Source organism: Eulemur rufifrons, chromosome 14, assembly GCF_041146395.1.
Source record: "Eulemur rufifrons isolate Redbay chromosome 14, OSU_ERuf_1, whole genome shotgun sequence".
Classification (NCBI taxonomy): Eukaryota; Metazoa; Chordata; class Mammalia; order Primates; family Lemuridae; genus Eulemur; species Eulemur rufifrons.
This window is the reverse complement of record NC_090996.1, coordinates 6,988,902-7,008,121: the sequence shown is the minus strand read 5'-3', so window position 1 is coordinate 7,008,121 and position 19,220 is coordinate 6,988,902. Positions and strand designations below refer to the sequence as shown.

Below are 19,220 nucleotides of genomic sequence, written 5' to 3'. Positions count from 1 at the left end.
TTCTGACATGTGTGCAATGAGCTAGTGTGCGAGTTGGGTGTATGAGTGCGTCCTGCTAAAATACTGCTCCTTCAGCTCCCAGTGTACCTGGGGACAGCTACTGAAGGTCAGTCAGTATGCCAAATAGATGCTGTGTGTACCGTGACAGGAAAAGTGATTGAGAAACAGAATTATCTTGTGTCGAGAGTCCTGCAGTGGAACAGATTAATCAGTGCTTAACTCAGAGGCTCACCCCTCAGCATGCTTTTGATAAGTATTCGTGATGCATTGAAGATTGGAAGTGACATATTGTTTGCTAAGGGAATTAATGGAGAAAGAAGAATATTCTTGAAGGTAGATCTTTAGAATGGATTAGTCTGAACATCATGAAAGCCTGTAGAAGTCTTCATTTCTTAAGACAAAGCTCAAATGCAAGGTTGTGATGAATGCAATCACTGTTTTTATTAGGAGCAATTGTAATAGTGACTGCAAAACCCAAGAGTGCTAAACATGTGCTATTTAAAGACTATGCAGGCACCATAGACGAGCAATCAAGCAGTACCTGATCTGCTGTCTTCAGGTAGAGTTTAAAGGCCTATCATCAAAAGGAGAATCTCGATTTTCCCGATCATTAACAACACTTGACTTTCTACCATTCATAAAAGACCTTGGAAAAAGTTAAAGGCTGTAGATTCTTCATTCCAACAAAATCTTAACTGGGCTTCCAGTGAACCAGGCATGAATCTTTTGATGGGATAATTCAAGTCAGGAATTGCTGCTTGGGTGTACTTTGTCCTCGGTTTGGTGAAAGATGGGTGTCACGTGGGAGAAGGTTGTGTAGCATGGCGGGTAATGGGGCTTTGAGGGAGAGGAATGGGGAATGCGATGTGAGGGGCATTTTGCACGCTGGCCTAGCAAATGCTGAAGATGGGAGGTGGGCAGAAGAGGAGGCCAAGCAGCAAGTTAACAGAAGTGAACTTACAGAAGGAGAGTCTAGATGTCTGTTAGTAGTCACTCAACTTTGGTTCATACCAGAGTTATCTCTGGCTGAATGGTTGGACTACTGTGAAGTCCAGAGGGGAAAAGCAACTTATACTAAACCTCTCAGATGCTAGGTTTTCTTTTAAGGTAGAGGAAATGTTAAAAGAAGATTTTCTGAAGCCGCCAACCTTTAGCAGTATTTTCAGAACTTCTCCAACCTTTTCCACTGCCTTTGTCAGCAAACACAGATGACTTCCTCACTTAAGCTATTTTTCTACAGTCTGTACCATTTTCTCTTTCTCCCTTTCCCTCTTGTAATTATCCAATAACTCTGATCGTCCTCCGTTGTCCCCAAGTCCACCTCCATCCTCTGCATCCATAGCTCCTCCAGTAAGCCCTGAACACCTGGCCAAGTAAGTGACATTCTACAAGTCTTTTATAGTAGCTTGTCGGTTTTTTCTTTATTTTTGTTACATTTAAAATGTAATGGTTGTCTCATAAATAATGGGTAGAAAAAGAAACCAGATTGTAGATGTGAGTAAGGTTGAGTGACATCTCCCTGATTGCTTTACCATTTATTTCTAATGGGGAAACTTGCTTTGATTAGTGAAGTTTTGTTTTATGTGAATTTCTTGGCAAACATGTGTTAGATAAAACAAGGACTGCCTGTACAGAAAGCAAATAAAAGTCAAGTTGTACTTGCTGAACCTGGTCTGGGAGCCCTTAGGCCTTTCATAGGTGGTCTCCCAGCTGTGGTCTCCCAGTTTCCTGATGTACTTCCAAGGAGGAATGTATGAGAACTACAAATTTTGAGCAATCTTTCATATAAACAAATTTTTCCATATTTATACTGTGAACTTAAATTTTAATTTTCTCCCTGCAGTTCTTTTGATATTTGACAAGTACAGAAAATTATTTTTTCCCTTAAGACCCAGAGTTTTTGGTTTTAAACATAATCCAATTAAGAGAATTACTGGAAAGATGAGTATCTACATTCTGGTCCTGAAATCCAGTCTAATTTGTGTCAGTGCCAATAAATAACACCATTAATTAGATTTATTTTTGATTTCCAGTCAAAGAGGATTGGAATGTCAGAATTACCAAGCTACGGAAGCAAGTGGAAGAGATTTTTAATTTGAAATTTGGTAAGTAAAATACAGTGGTTAGGTCTTATTTTAAAAACACGAATAAAGGGCCATGTCTGAATTAATTCATTCAAGTTCAGGACCTAAAGAAGGAAGGTCCCAGAACATGGGTTTTAGTTTATTTCTACTACTAAACTCACTACTGAAACCAAGCAAATTGCTGTGTTTCTCGTGGATTTAGTTTTCTCATATCTCACAGTGGGAGAGGAAGGGAGGAGTCGGGTGCATCTAGTTCCATTGTCTGTGCTTCTGTCTGGCTGACACCGGTGTGGCAAATAGGTTTCACCATTTGTTTCAACTTAGATTTGTTGACAGCGGTTTCCTGGAGCGCTGTCTTGAGAAGGATTCTGAGGAGGCTCAGCAAGAAAGAGTGTTTCAGTTGATTGGGTGTATCTGTCATGGAAAAGGAAGTAAGGAGTGGGGAGTGATAGCAGTATTCCCGGGGCCTTCCTGTCCATTATTGTAATACCTGGTGTTGACGTTTTGTGTCCCAGATCAGGAATCTTGATTACTCTGCCTCTGATCACTCTAACTTAATGAGTTCTGCTTGGATGCAGCACACACAGCTCCTGTCTGTAAATAGCCAGCTTGCATCTAGATGATAACAAAGGCTGGGTAGGCGCCATTGCTGTGTGAAATGGCCTTGGTTCAATTCTGCCCAGAGCACAGGGGTCGTTTTGACTAATAACGTAACTATCCTTTTGATTTAAAGTGTTAAAATGTTCCTCTTAAAAGTACTTATTTTTTAAGGCTTGTTCTTCAAATTTGCCCAATATACTAAGCCAAATGCCTTCAATATACGTGGATATTGCTAGATTATAGAGAACTTGTACATAACTTGTTTGAGAATGCAGACACAAATAAAAGGTAGTAAAATTTTATCTTTCATAAGTTATGTTCTCTTATCCTTTCAGCTCAAGCTCTTGGACTCACTGAGGCAGTAAAAGTACCATATCCTGTGTTTGAATCAAATCCGGAGTTCCTTTATGTAGAAGGCTTACCTGAAGGAATTCCCTTTAGAAGCCCTACCTGGTTTGGAATTCCACGACTTGAAAGGATTGTCCGTGGGAGTAATAAAATCAAGTTTGTTGTTAAAAAGTAAGTTCTGTTTTCCATTGTAGTCATTTCTGGACTTAAGAAAATAAAATTATATGCCTGTTAGTTGTTTTTTTTTTTTCCAGCCAAAAGTGACAGGTATGGTTTTGAAGTCCTTGATGGAAAAGCCTAGCTCTGAGCTGCCGTCCTGGCATTGTCTGTTGCCTCTGCAGATACTCTGTCCTGTCCTTCATCAGTACAAGGAGAAAAGCAACAACTGCCGCCCAGTAGTGTTTAGAGACACTGTAGTGTCTCTTAGCATTCCTAAATTCGTGAATGGAAGTTTAAAATGTTGGTTTTTATCTGTTCTGTTATTCCTGGTCAATGTTGTGACCAACTACGTATCAGTGATTAAGTTTCTTATGTACATTTCTGCAGAATTTCAGTAGTTGAAGAAAATAAACTAGTGTTAATTTTCGTTTTCTTGAAAAAAATCATTTATTCTTTTTATCAGATAGTGATGGGAAGGAAAAGTCAGGGTTTTTTGTCCATAATGATAGGAATTCTCATTGCATTGCAGGCTGATTCTGTAAACGCCTTTATAAGAAACACTGGTTATGACTGTTTTTGCTAGCTGTGAATACCCTGCTGTACTGGCTACTGTAATATTTCTTGGTTTTCTTTCTAGACCTGAACTAGTTGTTTCCTACTTGCCTCCTGGAATGGCTAGTAAAATAAACACTAAAGGTAAGAGATTATGTATACTCTTTAGTATATTTCAGTGCATTAAAACATTCTTTATCAACAGTACTTAAGTCTTGCTGAATCGTTGGCCAGTGTCTTTGTGGATCCTTCAGTTTGTGTCTTTGCGGATCTTTCAGTTTGTGTCTTTGCTTTTTAAGGTTACTTTATTTAGGGGACCTCTTTTTTTCTTTTAAACATTTCATTGAGAATTTCATGTTTGCAATCCTCCTTCATTCGTGTTTCCACAGCTTTGTTGAAACCATGTGGAGGATTACACTGCCAGTTTAATTCTTCAGGTTTCTTTGAAAAGAGCCAAACTGTATGAATTTTAATACTCTGCTTTTATCAAGCATCCCCTTCTGTATTTATTTTTTTACAACTTATAAAAGTAATTGTGTGCTTGTTTCACAGCATTGCAGTCCCCCAAAAGACCACGCAGCCCTGGGAGTAATTCAAAGGTTCCTGAAATTGAGGTCACTGTGGAAGGTAGGGGCCATCTCCTGGCATCACTTGTTGATTCTTCAGTTCACTACCTGTATTTTTATGTAAATGAGCTTTTACCAAAAAACCCTAGGTTTACTACATATGAATAGCTACCTGTGATAAAGCTAAATTTCTGAATGTTTCTAATTGAAATTTTGAAAACCTCTACCTGAAAACAGAGGTGCAAGCTTGGTGCAGGCAGGTTTTGAGAATGATTTCTCCAGACAAGGATTAGGATAGAAAGAAGAAAAGTCTGTTTCATTTCTTTCAGAAAAAAAGAGCCAACGGGGAAGTGAAAAAGAGGGAGAAAATGTCAGCAGAGAGAACCAGGTATTCAGGCCTGTGATTTAGGAGTTGAAACAGGGTGAAGATGATTTATGGCTGTAGCCAAATTAACAGGACTCTGCTGCCTCCGCATCTTCTCTCCGGCTGCCTTCCCTTTGGAGACAGGCTTATCGCTGATGACTGTGGTCTCCTCCTTGACTCTGCCCCCAGGACAGGAACTGGGGGTGGTGGGGGGGACTGTGTCTACTGGAACCCTTCTGGGCTGCGAAAAGCAAATTCTAAAACGCAGTTTGGGGAGACTGTAAAGAGAAAGATTTACATTTCCTTTCTGTGTATTGGGCTCTTTTCAGATGCTGTGAAAGTGGACCTGGCGGAGTGCCTGTGGGGGGGGGGAAGCTCATATGATGGATTTTAGCCCTTATTGAAAAACTATGAGTTGATAATGTTTCTGTTACTTCGCTAGCAAGCAAGGCCATCCTTTCATGGATCATAAATTGATGAAGAAAATCCCTAAAATGCTTTTCTTTCCTAATACGAAAGTTAGGGTGCGGAGTAATATGGAATTTTTTTCTTATCTTTTTTTTCTCCCCTTCATTTTTCCTGCTCCTTTTGGGAAGAAAGTTTAGGGGTGGTTTAACTAGCAGTACCTTGGGTTAAAGTAGTTCTGCTACGTGCTCAGATTAACCTCCTTCTCTCCACTCCCATTGGGTCTGCGGAATTTTCAACTTTTCAGGTTCACACTATTAAAATACTTCATATAATACCATAGACAGTCCTCAACCAACTGTTGAGTGTGGATATTTCTTCTTGTCTCTTCTTAAGTACAGAAGGAAATAACCGCATTAGGAGATTTCTCTATGTCTTAGGTTTCAAGTTTGGTAATAAACGTTGGCAGTGCTGCTGTTTAGTGGCGTAACAGTCCCCATTCAGTTATCTCGCGTAGAGAACCTGTTTCCTCACCTGAAAGCAACAGGCAGCCTTGAGCAACTTACAGACTCCATCCACCACATGAACTATCTCTGCTCAGAAATGCCAAGAATTAAAAATACATTCAGTCCTTTATTTATACACAAGCTGCCATCTTTTCCTGAAGGAGCTACTTGTAAAGTACATGTGGTGGTTTTTTTTTTTTTTTTTTTTTTTTTTTTTTGCAAAAAGACAATGCATAACCAGACAAACCTGGACCTGAATCTGTAGAGATTTGACCAATGTGAACAGTAACACTACATACAAAAGGGAGGGTTACTTCTGAGGCCATAGGAACTGCATTGAGAAGACTGCATGTAAATTAGACCTTGCTGGGAGAGCAGAATTTAGCCAGGCAGAGCCACAGGAGATCCCTTCCTGGTAGAGGAGATCAACGTGAGCGACAGTGCTGATCAGTAAAGTCCAAGTGGTGGTGACAAGTAATCTCATGTTCTAGAGAGAATGATTACATGTCTTGTTCCATCTGTACTTGGTATCTCTAGGACGTTTAAGGTCAGAAGAAGTCCTGGGACCCGGCTGGTTCTAGGGTCTTAGCAGTGGTAGTCTTAAAGTGATCGCTCTATGCTGTCTTCTTTGGACAAATTGGTGAGGGACGCAATTGAAGGAGTATTGGCCCCCAAACTTCACAAGCATGGCAAGATTAGAGGGCACAAGGAAGACAGCGAACAAGTTCAGAAGGAAAGAGGGGACAATGAGAAGACACGCAGTCACGAAGCTGAATAACACATGCTTAGGTTAAGAGGCAGCGAAGAAAGTATTTTATCATACAGTGATATATCTGTAAAAGCAGTAAGGGTGGCATAAGACAATGGTATGAACCTCTGAAGAGGAGAGCTTGAGCCGGGAGTGGTAGCTCACATCTATAATCCCTGTGCTTTGGGAGGGGCGGGGGGGAGGGGGGGATGACTTGAGGCCAGGAGTTTGAGATCAGCCTGGGCAACATAAAGACACCCCATCTGTACAAAAAATTTTTTTTTTTTTAAATTAGCTGGGCGTGGTGGCAATGCGCCTATAGTCCCAGCTACTTGGGAGGCTGAGGCAGGAGGATTGCCTGAGCCCAGGAGTCTGCTGTGAGCTGGGCTGACCCCACAGTACTCTAGCCTGGGCAACAGAACAAGACTGTCTCAAAAAAAAAAATTTTTTTTGGCTAAATATACAGGACATAAAATTTACCATTGTAACCATGTTTGTACAGTTCTGTGGCACTAATAAGTGCATTCACATTCTTGTGCAACCGTCACCACTGTCCATCTCCAGAACCTTTTCATCTTCCCCAGCTGAAACTCTGTCCCCATGAAACACTGAGGACGCATTCTCCTCCTCCCAGTCCCCGCAGCGACCTTTTGGCTGTTGTGAATAATGCCGTCCTGAGCTTAGGTGCACAAAAAATCTGCTATAGTCCCCACTTTTCGTTTCTTTTGGGTGTGTACCTAGAAGTGGAATTGCTAGATCATTTGATAATTCTGTACTTAATTTTTTGAGAAGCCACCATGCCATTTTCCACAGCATTGCGTGAGGGTTCCAGTTTCTTCACAAGCTTGCCAATACTTGGTATTTTCTCTGGGTTTTTTTTTTTTTTTTTAGTAATAGCCATCCTGATGATGGATGTCCATTTCTTTGTATTAATAAAGAGCTTTCCGTAGTATGAATAGGTCACATTTTGTTTATTCACACATCACTTCATGGACATTTGGGTTTCCACATTTTCACTGTAATGAATATTACTAATATGAACATTCATATATGACATTTTATGGGGTCATATTTTAAAATTCTGTTTAGCTTTTTGGGGTTTGAATTATTAAATACAAATAAATATGTTATCTAGAACAATTTTGCATGGAAATGCAAATATTTAGCTTTTCTTGCTTTGTAGTGGCGCAAGCAGGGGAGACAAGGTAGGAGTGAACCCATTTGTCACACAAGACAGTGCGTTTCCAAATTGGAGAAAATACCATCCTCAGGTTAAATCCCCACTCTGTGTACTTGTACTTTTCCTCTGTAGTTTTGGTTTCTGATTCAAAAGAAAAGCATTTAGGTCAGCAACGGGTGAATGAAGAATGGTTGAGACTTGTCTTCACGTGAGCAGTGAGGAGCTTTGTATTGCTAAACCTCTGCCGCAGATGGAAGGCTTTGTCCTGTAATAGACAGACCTTTATGTTAGCTACGTACTGTCTAACCACTGCTGTAAATGGACTCTGAATTTAGTTTATATTCGTTAAAATACCATAACATAGTTGTTAGTATCTTGAGGTTGTTTTAAATAGACAAGAGCTTTGTCCAAGTCTAGGACATTATTGTCCAGAAGTTAGTGATCGAAGGGACATACCTTTTCCCTTATTAATAATTCTCTTTCAAATTATACATGTTTATAACTGGAATTTCTCATTACTTGAAAAATAGTTTTAGGTATAATTTTAACGCAGCAGAATGCACCCATTTGAACTGTACAGCTTGAGTTCTGAAAACTCCACCCCTGCACCACCACTCAAGTTAACGTACAGAACCTCTCCGACAGCCGGGAAGCTCCACGTCCTCAGCAGCTGCTCCTGCCCTCCCCGGGCCGTGGGCAAGCCTTGGTCTGGTTTTGTCTCCATAGGTTACTCTGGCCTATTCTACAATTTCATATAAACGGAATAATGGTGTATGCAGTCTTTTTTAGTTGGCTTCTTTAGCTCAACGTAATGTTTTTAGATGTATCTTTGTTGTTACATATTTCAGTATTTCCTTTTATTGCTGAGTGTTCTTCCCTTGTGTCCATTCACCACATTTTGCTCATACATTTACTTGTTAATGGACGTTTGTGTTTTCAAGTCGTTGACTACTAAACACGCTGTGAACCTTCGTGCACAAAGTGTGGCATAGGCTTTCCTTCTTTGGCGGGCATTTAGGAGTATGGTCACTGGGTTTTGACTTTTAAAAAACCTGCTTAACAGTTTTCCAGAGTGCTTATACTTTACACTCCTACCTGGAACGTGAGGATTCCAATGGCCTCACATCCTCACGGTACTCAGCATTGGTATTCTTTTTAATTTAGCCATCCTAATGGATGTATAGTGTTTCCTCACATAAGTATAAACCAGAATGCCGGTTTATTAATTTAACGTAAGAATAAGATTTTTCCGTGAACTCAGTTGTGTCATCTGACCATGTTTCTTCTGTTCTTGCCCACTTGTGACTGAAAGTTTGCTTCGTGAGCTGGGAGCTTAGGCAGGGATGTTAGTTGGGTAACCTTAGTGGCCTTTTCTAAAACCGTGGTTGTGGAATGTTCTGATTGATCTGTGTGGATACACCTGCCAGGTAAACCAGGCTGTGACGGCCAGCTGGTCCAGGGACCCTTGCTTTCATTACTGTTCTATCTAAGGAAGCTGTGGTGGTTATTTAGGAGTTTTTAAACAAAGACTAGAATGTTGAGGCTTGACATTTTATAGGGAATGGTGTGCTGTGTGTTTGCCATCACTTGCTCAGATTTATGAAATGGTTCGTGCAATTCTTGTCCACAAGTACGTTAGAGAGTGCTGAGGAGCCAGACTCTGCATGCTGGCGTCCCCGCGTCCCAGCTCCACCACGTAGCATAATTAACGCCAAGTCACACAGCCCTGTCGCCCAGCTCCTCCGTGGTTAAAGTGGATGTGGCAGCAGTACTGCGTGAAGAGTCAGCCAGCGACGACACATAGCGTGCTCGGCACAGTGGCCAGTGTGCACGGTTGGCTAGTAATAGTATTCTGCAAAAAATGTTAGTGAAGCAGAACTCGTTTATGTGAAGGCAGGCATTGGAAGTAGATACTCCACAGGCGATTGAGGTGGAAGCCGAGAGCCTACACAAACATTTCTGCAAATCGGGAAGTTGGAAGTTTCAGATGTATCTTAAGAATGTTGGTTATGGCCGGGCGCGGTGGCTCACGCCTGGGAGGCCGAGGCGAGTGGCTCACTCGAGATCAGGAGTTCGAGACCAGCCTGAGCAAGAGCGAGACCCCGTCTCTACTAAAAATAGAAAGAAATTATCTGGCCAACTAAAAACATATATAGAAAAAATTAGCCGGGCATGGTGGCGCATGCCTGTAGTCCCAGCTACTCGGGAGGCTGAGGCAGGAGGATCGCTTAAGCCCAGGAGTTTGAGGTTGCTGTGAGCTAGGCTGACGCCACGGCACTCACTCTAGCCAGGGCAACAAAGCGAGACTCTGTCTCAAAAAAAAAAAAAAGTTGGTTATACTCCAAAGAATTCAGATGAAGCTTCTCTTTAGTTTTACATCATCTTGGCTCTTTTGTTCATGCTTTTAAAAATAGCTTACTTTAGATTAAAATGCTGCTTACTGTTTATAAGCATTAGATGTTCCTACATAAGAAACTTCAAGTTCTGAGGTTTATATGCATAACTGGAATTAATACTCACTTTCATTTCATAGAAAACAACAGATAAACTGTGACATTATTTCTAAGTTGTGTTAAGAATTCAATAAAAGCATAAGTCTGAGCCACTGGAAAATCCAAAGGAACGCTTAATAGTAGGGATAGTGATACCTAAAGTTGTGCTTATGTTTAAGGGCTAAAGGAAAACTATGTAAGCAAACAGAGGTAACCAAAAGTTAGATGGTTCCAAAGGGCATGATGAAGCATTGTAGTTTGCAGTATCTTAGATCAGCCAGAAAGCTGATTGTCTTTCCGGTGGAAATGATGTTGCAGAGTGTCGAACTGGAAATGGGAAGCGGGGTGGAGGTCTGGAACCAGCAGGAAAGCCCGTGTTCATTTGAACTTAGGTTTGTTTTCCAGCACAGGCTGGACTTAGAGTGTGTCCTGGAGAAACCACAAGTAGTACTTAAGTATAATTAAATATGTGTCGATTATGATTTTTTTTTTAATTCTCTTTCAGGCCCTAATAACAACAATCCTCAAACCTCAGCTGTTCGAACCCCTACCCAGACTAATGGTTCTAATGTTCCCTTCAAGCCTCGAGGGAGAGAATTTTCCTTTGGTAAATATGCATTTTATTTTTCTTTATGTCATCATTTTAAATAAAAGAAATTAGTAGTGCCTTATTTTACCAGGTGAATTGTTTTTTTTTATTTGGTTAGGCAGTATATATCTCAAAGATTAAAAGCACAGACTGTAGAACCAGACTCCTGGGTTCAAATCTGAGACTACTTACTACTTTATAACTCTGTGACCTGTTTTCCTTATGTGCGGAATGGTGATAACATTACTTCTGCATCATAGTGTTATTATAAGGATTATAAATATTAAGTCTTTTAAAATACTTAGAACTATAGCTGGCATGTAGTAGACACTATAATTTTGAGGGGATGATTTTGAGGGGTTTTCATTTGTGTGTTATACTTTGTACTTAAAGGTGCACAATAAAATAAGATGAAAAATTCCTGCCCTTGTGAATGTTTGTCGGAAAGTATTACAGTTTATCCATGTTGTGTTTTTATGCAGAGGCCTGGAATGCCAAAATCACAGACCTAAAACAGAAAGTTGAAAATCTTTTCAATGAAAAATGCGGTAAGTTTATTTTGGAACATTGTTATTAAAATATGAGGTAGTTTTTTTATAAGTAGAAAAAAAGGAAGTAGAGTGGAATATTTAACATTTAAATATTATTATCATTTGAAATGTTTGGCTTTTTGAGGCTTGAATTTCATCATGCCTCCCATGTTCTGTCCTGTGTGTGTGGCTGTTTTACAGGTGAAGCTCTTGGCCTTAAACAAGCGGTGAAGGTGCCATTTGCGTTATTCGAGTCTTTCCCGGAAGACTTCTACGTGGAAGGCTTACCCGAGGGCGTGCCGTTCCGGAGACCGTCTACTTTTGGCATTCCAAGGCTGGAGAAGATCCTCCGAAACAAAGCCAAAATTAAGTTCATCATTAAAAAGTAAATAAATTAAAATGAAACCGGATGGGCCGTGAATTGATACTGTTTGCCACTGGGAGATGGGAACCTGGGTTTTCATTAATGGCAGGGCTAAATTAGCTCTAGAGTCAAAAAAGCTCTTCTTTAAGCTGTACTTTTGCATATGTTTTAAATTTTCCCTAATCAGTTAGAAGAAGAGAAGGAGGGCCTAGCATACCAGAGAGGTAATAACTTCTACCGCTACATCTGCCCACAGTCGTGTTATTACTGGTGGATGCTGCTGGAATCTAAGCAGTGGTTCCGTTTTCTAAATACCTTTTATTTTTTCAACTTAAAGAATATTTTAAATTTCTCCTATATTTGCTGGAACATCTATGAATTGGGCTACTAATCAAAATAGATAGTAATTGAAAATTAAAAATATGTACTGATGATAATTATTTGAAATTAATTGAAATGAATTTTAGGTTTTATTTACTTGGTGTAAGGCTTACTTTTGAGTCACCCAGGTATCTGTCAAATAATCAAAGCTGGCCTTGCCGAGCATAATGACCACCTTTTATGCTTTTGGCCAGGTCTGTAGAGTTGGCAGCAGCTAAGGCTTCTGGTTCTGCTTCCTGAGTGAGACACTCTGCTCGTTTTCACAGCTCGCCTTGTGTTTCCCTTCCCAAGTGTGGCACTGATTTTTTTCAGGATACAGCCTAACCTTGGGAAGAGGATGTCAGTAAAACTAGTATGAGGAAAGGGAGGGGGTGCATAGAAAGGGGTAGGATGGATGTTAACATCACAATCAGAATTTATCTTTTTGGATGTATTCCTTTAGTACCATTTTATTTCTATTCTTCCATTATTAAGAATTAAATATATACTTCAAGAATTACTGTTTTTTAAATCTTTTGCTTATTTGAGATTCACTGTTAGCTTTCTTATTGGATTAGCACAGATTTTTTAATTTCTTCTCTTTTGTTTCTAGGCCTGAAATGTTTGAGACAGCAATTAAGGAGAGCACCTCCTCTAAGAGCCCTCCAAGTGAGTGTCTTTGCTCTAGAAAACAAACTGTTAGACATGCATTTTGCAGGATTGGGCACGGTGACTCATGCCTGTAATCCTAGCACTTTGGGAGGCCAGGAGTTCAAGACCAGCCTGAGCAACACAGTGAAACCCTGTCTCTACAAAAAACAGAAAAATTAGCCAGACGTGATGGTTCACAGCTGTGGTCCCAGCTAAGACGCTGAGTGGATCACTTGAGCCAAGGAGTTTGAGGTTGCAGTGAGCTGTGATGATATACCACTGCACTCTAGCCCAGGCAAGATCCTGTCTCAAAAAAAATAAGAAAGAAAGAAATGCATTTGCAGTAGTGGTGGAAGAGCAAAACAGTGAAAAATAGTCTTTCAGGAAGCTTAATATCCTATTAAAATTATAAAACATACCTGAGAAGAAACAACCCTGAACCAAGGTTGAGGCAAAATACTGTCTCATATAGTGTGGATTGTAAGCCAGTAACTCCCTGATTCTTAGAGAAGATTTTGACTGTTTTTTTTTTTTTTTTCTACAAACTCTAATTTTAAATTTGTATTTTAAGGAAAAATAAATTCATCACCCAATGTTAATACTACTGCATCAGGTGTTGAAGATCTTAACATCATTCAGGTGACAATTCCAGGTATGATTTCTTTGCCTTTATCATAGTTTGTAGGGTCTCTTCAGTTTTTTCAGACTTTCTTAACACAGATTACAGGAGTTTGCATTAGTCATTCAGGGACATCAAATATACTTCGAGCTGCCTTGTACTCCTCTTTGGTCCCTGCAGAAGTTGCTAATGAACTACAGTTTATTTCTAACCAGCTCTGGGTAGTTATTACACTTGGCATGAGCTAAACCCTGTTACCCATCCAGATGTCTAATCTGTTCCTTTAAGAAATCTAGGCCGGCACGGTGGCTCACGCCTGTAATCCTAGCACTCTGGGAGGCCGAGGCGGGTGGATCACTCGAGGTCAGGAGTTCAAGACCAGGCTGAGCAAGAGCGAGACTCCATCTCTACTAAAAATAGAAAGAAATTATCTGGCCAACTAAAATATATATAGAAAAAAATTAGCCGGGCATGGTGGTGCATGCCTGTAGTCCCAGCTATTCGGGAGGCTGAGGCAGAAGGATCGCTTAAGCCGAGGAGTTTGAGGTTGCTGTGAGCTAGGCTGATGCCACAGCACTCACTCTAGTCTGGGCAATAAAGTGAGACTCTGTCTCAAAAAAAAAAAAAAAAAAAGAAAGAAAGAAAGAAATCTATATAAAACATCAGGCAGCAGTCTTTGTAGCACAAATAAAGCTAAAGCATTTTCAGTTTGGTATTGTAATTTTAAACAATTTCAAACTTGATTAGTTCAAAATGTGTAAATACTCCTAAAATTACATAGATCTCCTAAAAATTTATTTGGAATTAAAAGTCATTATTCAGCCGGGCATGGTGGGACGTACCTGTAGTCCCAGCTACTCAAGAGACTGAAGTGAGAGGCTCACTTGAGCCCAGGAGTTTGAGTACAGCCTGGGCAGCATATCAAGACCCCATCTCTTGTTTAAAAAAAAAGTGCATTATTAAGTTTTGGCTTTTCTCTTACCTGTTTTAGACGATGATAATGAAAGACTGTCAAAAGTTGAAAAAGCTAGACAGCTAAGAGAGCAAGTGAATGACCTCTTCAGTCGAAAATTTGGTAAGTTTTACATTTGCAAAGTACATATTGCAGTAAGCAAAGAGATGGTGTTTTAATAAGATCTTTTCAATAAGATGATGGTCAGGTAGTTATAATCCTCCTATTAGAAAAAACTATAATAAAAAAGTATTTGGTTTTTGCTAAATTTCTTTAATAAGGAAACATTAAATGTTATGCTGTTGCTGGTCACTATCAAAGTTAATAGATTAAGATTCATATTTAAGTTTGAAATATGCAAAGACATTAGTTTAAACTGCAGGGATAGTCTTTTAAGTAAATGTTACTCTCGTGCTTTTTTCAAATACTTCTTAAGGTGACAGATTAATCTGTGCTTTTATGCTATTTGTCTCATAGGTGAAGCTATTGGTATGGGTTTCCCTGTGAAAGTTCCCTACAGGAAAATCACAATCAACCCTGGCTGTGTGGTGGTTGATGGCATGCCTCCTGGGGTGTCTTTCAAAGCCCCCAGCTACCTGGAGATCAGCTCCATGAGAAGGATCTTAGATTCTGCTGAGTTTATCAAATTCACAGTCATTAGGTAAGTTAGAGTTTCTTACTTAGTCACGAAAATATATCTGGAGATCATGAGGCTAAGCCATCTTCTAAAGTGCAGTCGTGTGTCGTAATAGAATCAAAGATACCATATAATGAAATGAACAAATAAAGATACTTGTTTAGTTACTATAATACTAGATTCTCTCCTACCTGAGCTATTTTAATTCTTCAGTTTCTAAGGCAAAGAGTTGGCAAATAACGGCCTGTGGACTCGATCTGGCCTGCTACCTGTTTTTATAGTCTTAGGGAAACACAGTTACGTCCGTTTGTTTATGTATTACCCATGGCTGCTGTCTTGTTCCATTGTACAGTTGAGTAGTTGGGACAGAGACAGCATGGCCTGCAAAGCCTAAAATATTTACTCTCTGGTGCTTTACAGAAAAATTTTGCCAGCCTCTGTCTTACAGCGTCTCAGCAGGGACTCCGGGCCTGATAAGAGTTCAGTTCCAAGTCAGTCATTTCTTAGCCAAGTCACTTCTGTTTCCTCGTCTGTAAAATGCAGATGACAATTTGTTCCTAACAGGGAGCTCCTTGGCCACAGAGTAGAAATGATGATTACACCTACCTCTAACTGCATTATGAGAATTATTCATTAATATCTCGTTGTCACAGTAAGTGACATCTACCCAAGCAGAAATCCCAAGTTATCTTGATTCTTCTCAGTTCCAACCCCCTAAAACCTTAGCTACCACTAAATCTACCCAATCAGTGGATTGTCAAGTTCCCACTGTCTCTGGTACAAATCCTTTAGGACCAGCACCCAGAAATCGCTGCTTTATTACCTTCTCGAGGCTTGTTCTCATGCACTCATCTTCCCCCAAGCCTCTTTCCCTAAAGAGCCCATATTTCTGTCCCGCTAACCATGGCCATTCTCTACACCCTTCCCAGGGCACAGGCAGAAAGCCTTCTTCCCTTACACCATTTAACTAGATTTGCTCTCTTCCCTTCTCTGTGTCCCTATTTTTTGTTTTTCCTCTATCTATGTATAACATTTTCTAGCAGTGTTCCACATTGCTTATCCATATATATCTGGGTCTTCATAACATTACAAAGAAGTGGACACTGTTTCACAATAATGTAGTATGTAAGTGACACAGGTTAAATGCTAGTTAAATAAATGAATATGCATGTAAATTCTTGTAGAGTAAAAATAAATTTTTATATTATACAAATTGTTTCTCTCTTTAGACCATTTCCAGGGCTTGTGATTAATAACCGTGAGTATTTCACGCAGTCTTTTTTTCCCCTGGGATCTGGGGTGGGGTGTGTGTATCGTGTGTGTGCGTGTGTGTGTGTGCGTGTGCGCATGTGCATCCACACATGTATACGTGCTTAACTGTGTTGCTTACCTGCGTCGGTAACCATGCAAAGTCATTGTTTTAGCTGTCAGGAAAAAAACACCAGGCACTTTCTAGATGTAAAATTAGTCAAGTTTCTTAACTTCTCTTATCCTCAGCGTACTCAATCATAAAATGATAATAGGACCCATTTTGCAGCATTTTAGAGCACGTGAGGTCTTTTAGAGTATATGTAAAGTATCTAAAACAGGTCAGCAAGCTCCCGCCTCTTGTAAATAAAGTTTTATTGGAACACCATCATGCCCATTCATTTATGGTCAAATTGAGAGGTTTCAACAGAGACTGTGTGACCTGCAAAGCGTAAAATATTTTCTAACTGGCTGTATAAGGATAAAGTTTGCAGACATCTAACCTAGAACAACATCTGGACTATGTTTGTGCTCAACACATACAATCTATATTTATTATTTTTGTGATTACTGTTATTTCTATTATATATTAAATAATTACTGTGCTGGACTTTAGCGACAAAGTAGGTCGTTTAATGTGATTGAACTTGTTGCTATTGATATGTAAGCATAGAACCTGGCACACATGGGCTCTCAAATATTACTGAGTGAACATATGTACGTGCCCTAATTCCTTAATTTATAATTTTAAATAGTATTTTGAGCAAGATTTAATTATGCTAGCATGCTTTGTGTTCTATTAATGTTATTATTAAAAATTTACAAAGGTGAAAGTCATCCTTTTCTAATACCTTTAGAATTTCAGTATTTTTTTCTGATTCTATTTTAACTCTTCAAGATCCATCTACATTGACTGATCAAAACTAATCAGTTTATTCATTGAAAAAGCAAGCCTGCTCAGTGTCACATTTAGGACTTTTTAGTGACCATGTTCAGGAAAAGCACGTCAGTCCTCGGTTTCCCCTTGAATTGGGGAGCCATGTAGTTATTCCTGCCTGCTTCCCACTGTTGACTGTGTTCCTCGGCCTCCTTCACCCTCGGGATCATGAGTTTAGTCCTGTGTCTTCTGCCAGCAAGTTTTGAGTTTTACTTTAGTCATAAAATTTACTTGTTGCTTGTACCACAAACATGAGTGTTTTTTTATAGGCTATTTTTAGTATACCCCTCTGTCTTGGTATATATGTTATTATTTGGTGATGTTAGTAATTAAAGAGTTTGAATCATTTTTGTGACATTCAGCTTTTATCACACCAGGGAAAGAAATCCCATGATAATTTTTTTCATTGTGTCTTTTTTTATTAATCCCAGTTCATCTGTTTACAATTTCTTGTTTCCAAAGAACATTATGTTTTAAGCCTGTTTGCCCCTGAATTTATGTTTAAAATGTTCAGTTTTTTTCCCATTCTTGTGCAGTAGTGTGTATTAGTGTTTATGGTAATTAGTATGAATTAGTGGTGTTGATGGACATACCAGACTCTTAATGTTTGCTCCCTTCTCGTCGTAAGGAAGATACAGTGCCTGCTATGGCAGAGTTGGAGCATCAGGATAGCAAATGTATGTTAAAATGCTTTTCAGTGTAACAACATGTCATTAAATTATTACTTAAACTAATCTGCTTTATTTTCAGAATTGGTTGATCAGAATGAGTCAGAGGGCCCAGTGATACAAGGTAAGTGAAGCAGCATAAAACAGAGAAATATCCCTGCTTACACAATAGCGTGGACCACATGTAATCGTGTGGCCTCACATGCTCACAGCTGCCTGCCTTCAAGGGGACTCAGTTACACAGCATATACGCACTTATTCTTTGTGTTTGCGATGCATGTGTTTGAAAGCCTATAGCAACACAACTCAGGCTGTGGGTCCTAACTGAGCACCGTGGGCTGCAGGCCATGTGAACCCACTGTTCCAGGGCAGGAGTGACGCCAGGAACCCCAGGACTGATGGCGTAGAATGAAGCGTCAGAGTAGGCAGGTTGGCTTTCCAGCTCCACTCTTCATGCCGTCAGTTTGTCACGACTGCTGTAAATCAGTGAGCCAGATGGGGTTGGGTGGAAACATATGGATTGTGGTGTTTGACATTCTTTAAGCCTCTCTCTGGAGTGAAGCGAGAGCCCCAAACAGAGCGAGGAATGGGAAAAAAATAGAAAAGTTCTTTGAAAAACAAGTGGAATGGCCTGCTACCCTGTGGTTCATTGAAAGTCATGAAAGGCTGTTATTAGAGTAGTCCACAGAAGGATGGGGGGAAAGGAACATCTTGCTTTCACGGTAGAGCGGTGTTAAGATTGTTATTTAAGACTTCAGCTGTATATGTGAACTTAATAATAGCACATTTCAGAGAAATAGGAATTTGGAAGTATAGTTGATTAATTGTGTGTTTCATCAAGACTGTGTGGCTGTTGTTTTATCTTAAACTTGTGCTTCGTGTACAAAGTCTGGTGGGTTTCTCCCCTCTTCCTTCTTATAGGTTCTTTAATTTAAAGCAACTTTGGAACGCTGTTCAAATAACTCTCCATATGTTTTTCTTTAGAATCAGCTGAGCCAAGCCAGTTGGAGGTTCCAGCAACAGAAGGTAAAAGGGTAGTTCGGTTGTGAAAATCTGACATTCTTTAAGGTTTTTATTAGGACAAAGGATTAATTCTGTTTTTAAATCTACTTCATTAGACCTCTGTGGTGGTTTTGTTCTTTTGGGTCTGGGTGAATTGCATTTGCAGTTTATGCTGTTGAGATGACTCAGGGCTTATTTTGCTCCATTTTTCCCCAGATGACTTTTGGTGAATTCTTGAATGTCAGTTGAGTGACTACTGTATAACCTAGATAGTGCACATCCTCTACGTATTATACATACAAGTAATATGACATTTGTTGCTTGGAAAACATAAATAACAAATTTAGAATTTATTGGTAAAGAAACATTGTTCTCTCTCTAAAAATGTCTTTTTTAGTATTTTGTAATTCTTATTAAATCATAACTTAATACATTGTTTTTCATGAGTGGATTTATAACTGAGTAGGTTTGCATTCATAGTGCAATTAATTGATACCATTTTGTTTCTTTTAATAGAAATAAAAGAGACTGATGGAAGCTCTCAGATCAAGCAAGAACCAGACCCCACGTGGTAGACCTCTTTCCTCCTAGGGTAAATCAGCTTCTGTGTCGGGGTTGCCATGCGGGGTCCGTCTGAGCCCACCTGCATATTCATTAGC

At 39.6% G+C, this 19,220-nt stretch overlaps 1 protein-coding gene across 5 annotated transcripts in view; it reads left to right on the top strand.

Annotated features, from left to right (window-relative positions):
- Positions 1 to 19,220, top strand: part of GTF2I (general transcription factor IIi) — a 98,888-nt gene that overhangs the window by 77,814 nt on the left and 1,854 nt on the right. For all 5 annotated transcript variants that reach the window (XM_069486228.1, XM_069486233.1, XM_069486229.1 and 2 more), the window contains 15 exons: positions 2,034 to 2,105; positions 3,020 to 3,203; positions 3,829 to 3,887; positions 4,296 to 4,370; positions 10,510 to 10,611; positions 11,076 to 11,141; positions 11,325 to 11,508; positions 12,461 to 12,516; positions 13,070 to 13,150; positions 14,109 to 14,192; positions 14,547 to 14,730; positions 15,936 to 15,964; positions 17,642 to 17,683; positions 18,544 to 18,585; positions 19,078 to 19,153. In XM_069486228.1, coding sequence (XP_069342329.1) covers positions 2,034 to 2,105; positions 3,020 to 3,203; positions 3,829 to 3,887; positions 4,296 to 4,370; positions 10,510 to 10,611; positions 11,076 to 11,141; positions 11,325 to 11,508; positions 12,461 to 12,516; positions 13,070 to 13,150; positions 14,109 to 14,192; positions 14,547 to 14,730; positions 15,936 to 15,964; positions 17,642 to 17,683; positions 18,544 to 18,585; positions 19,078 to 19,136 — 1,319 coding nt within the window. In that variant the 3' untranslated portion in view covers positions 19,137 to 19,153. The remainder of the gene's footprint in view (positions 1 to 2,033; positions 2,106 to 3,019; positions 3,204 to 3,828; positions 3,888 to 4,295; positions 4,371 to 10,509; positions 10,612 to 11,075; positions 11,142 to 11,324; positions 11,509 to 12,460; positions 12,517 to 13,069; positions 13,151 to 14,108; positions 14,193 to 14,546; positions 14,731 to 15,935; positions 15,965 to 17,641; positions 17,684 to 18,543; positions 18,586 to 19,077; positions 19,154 to 19,220) is intronic.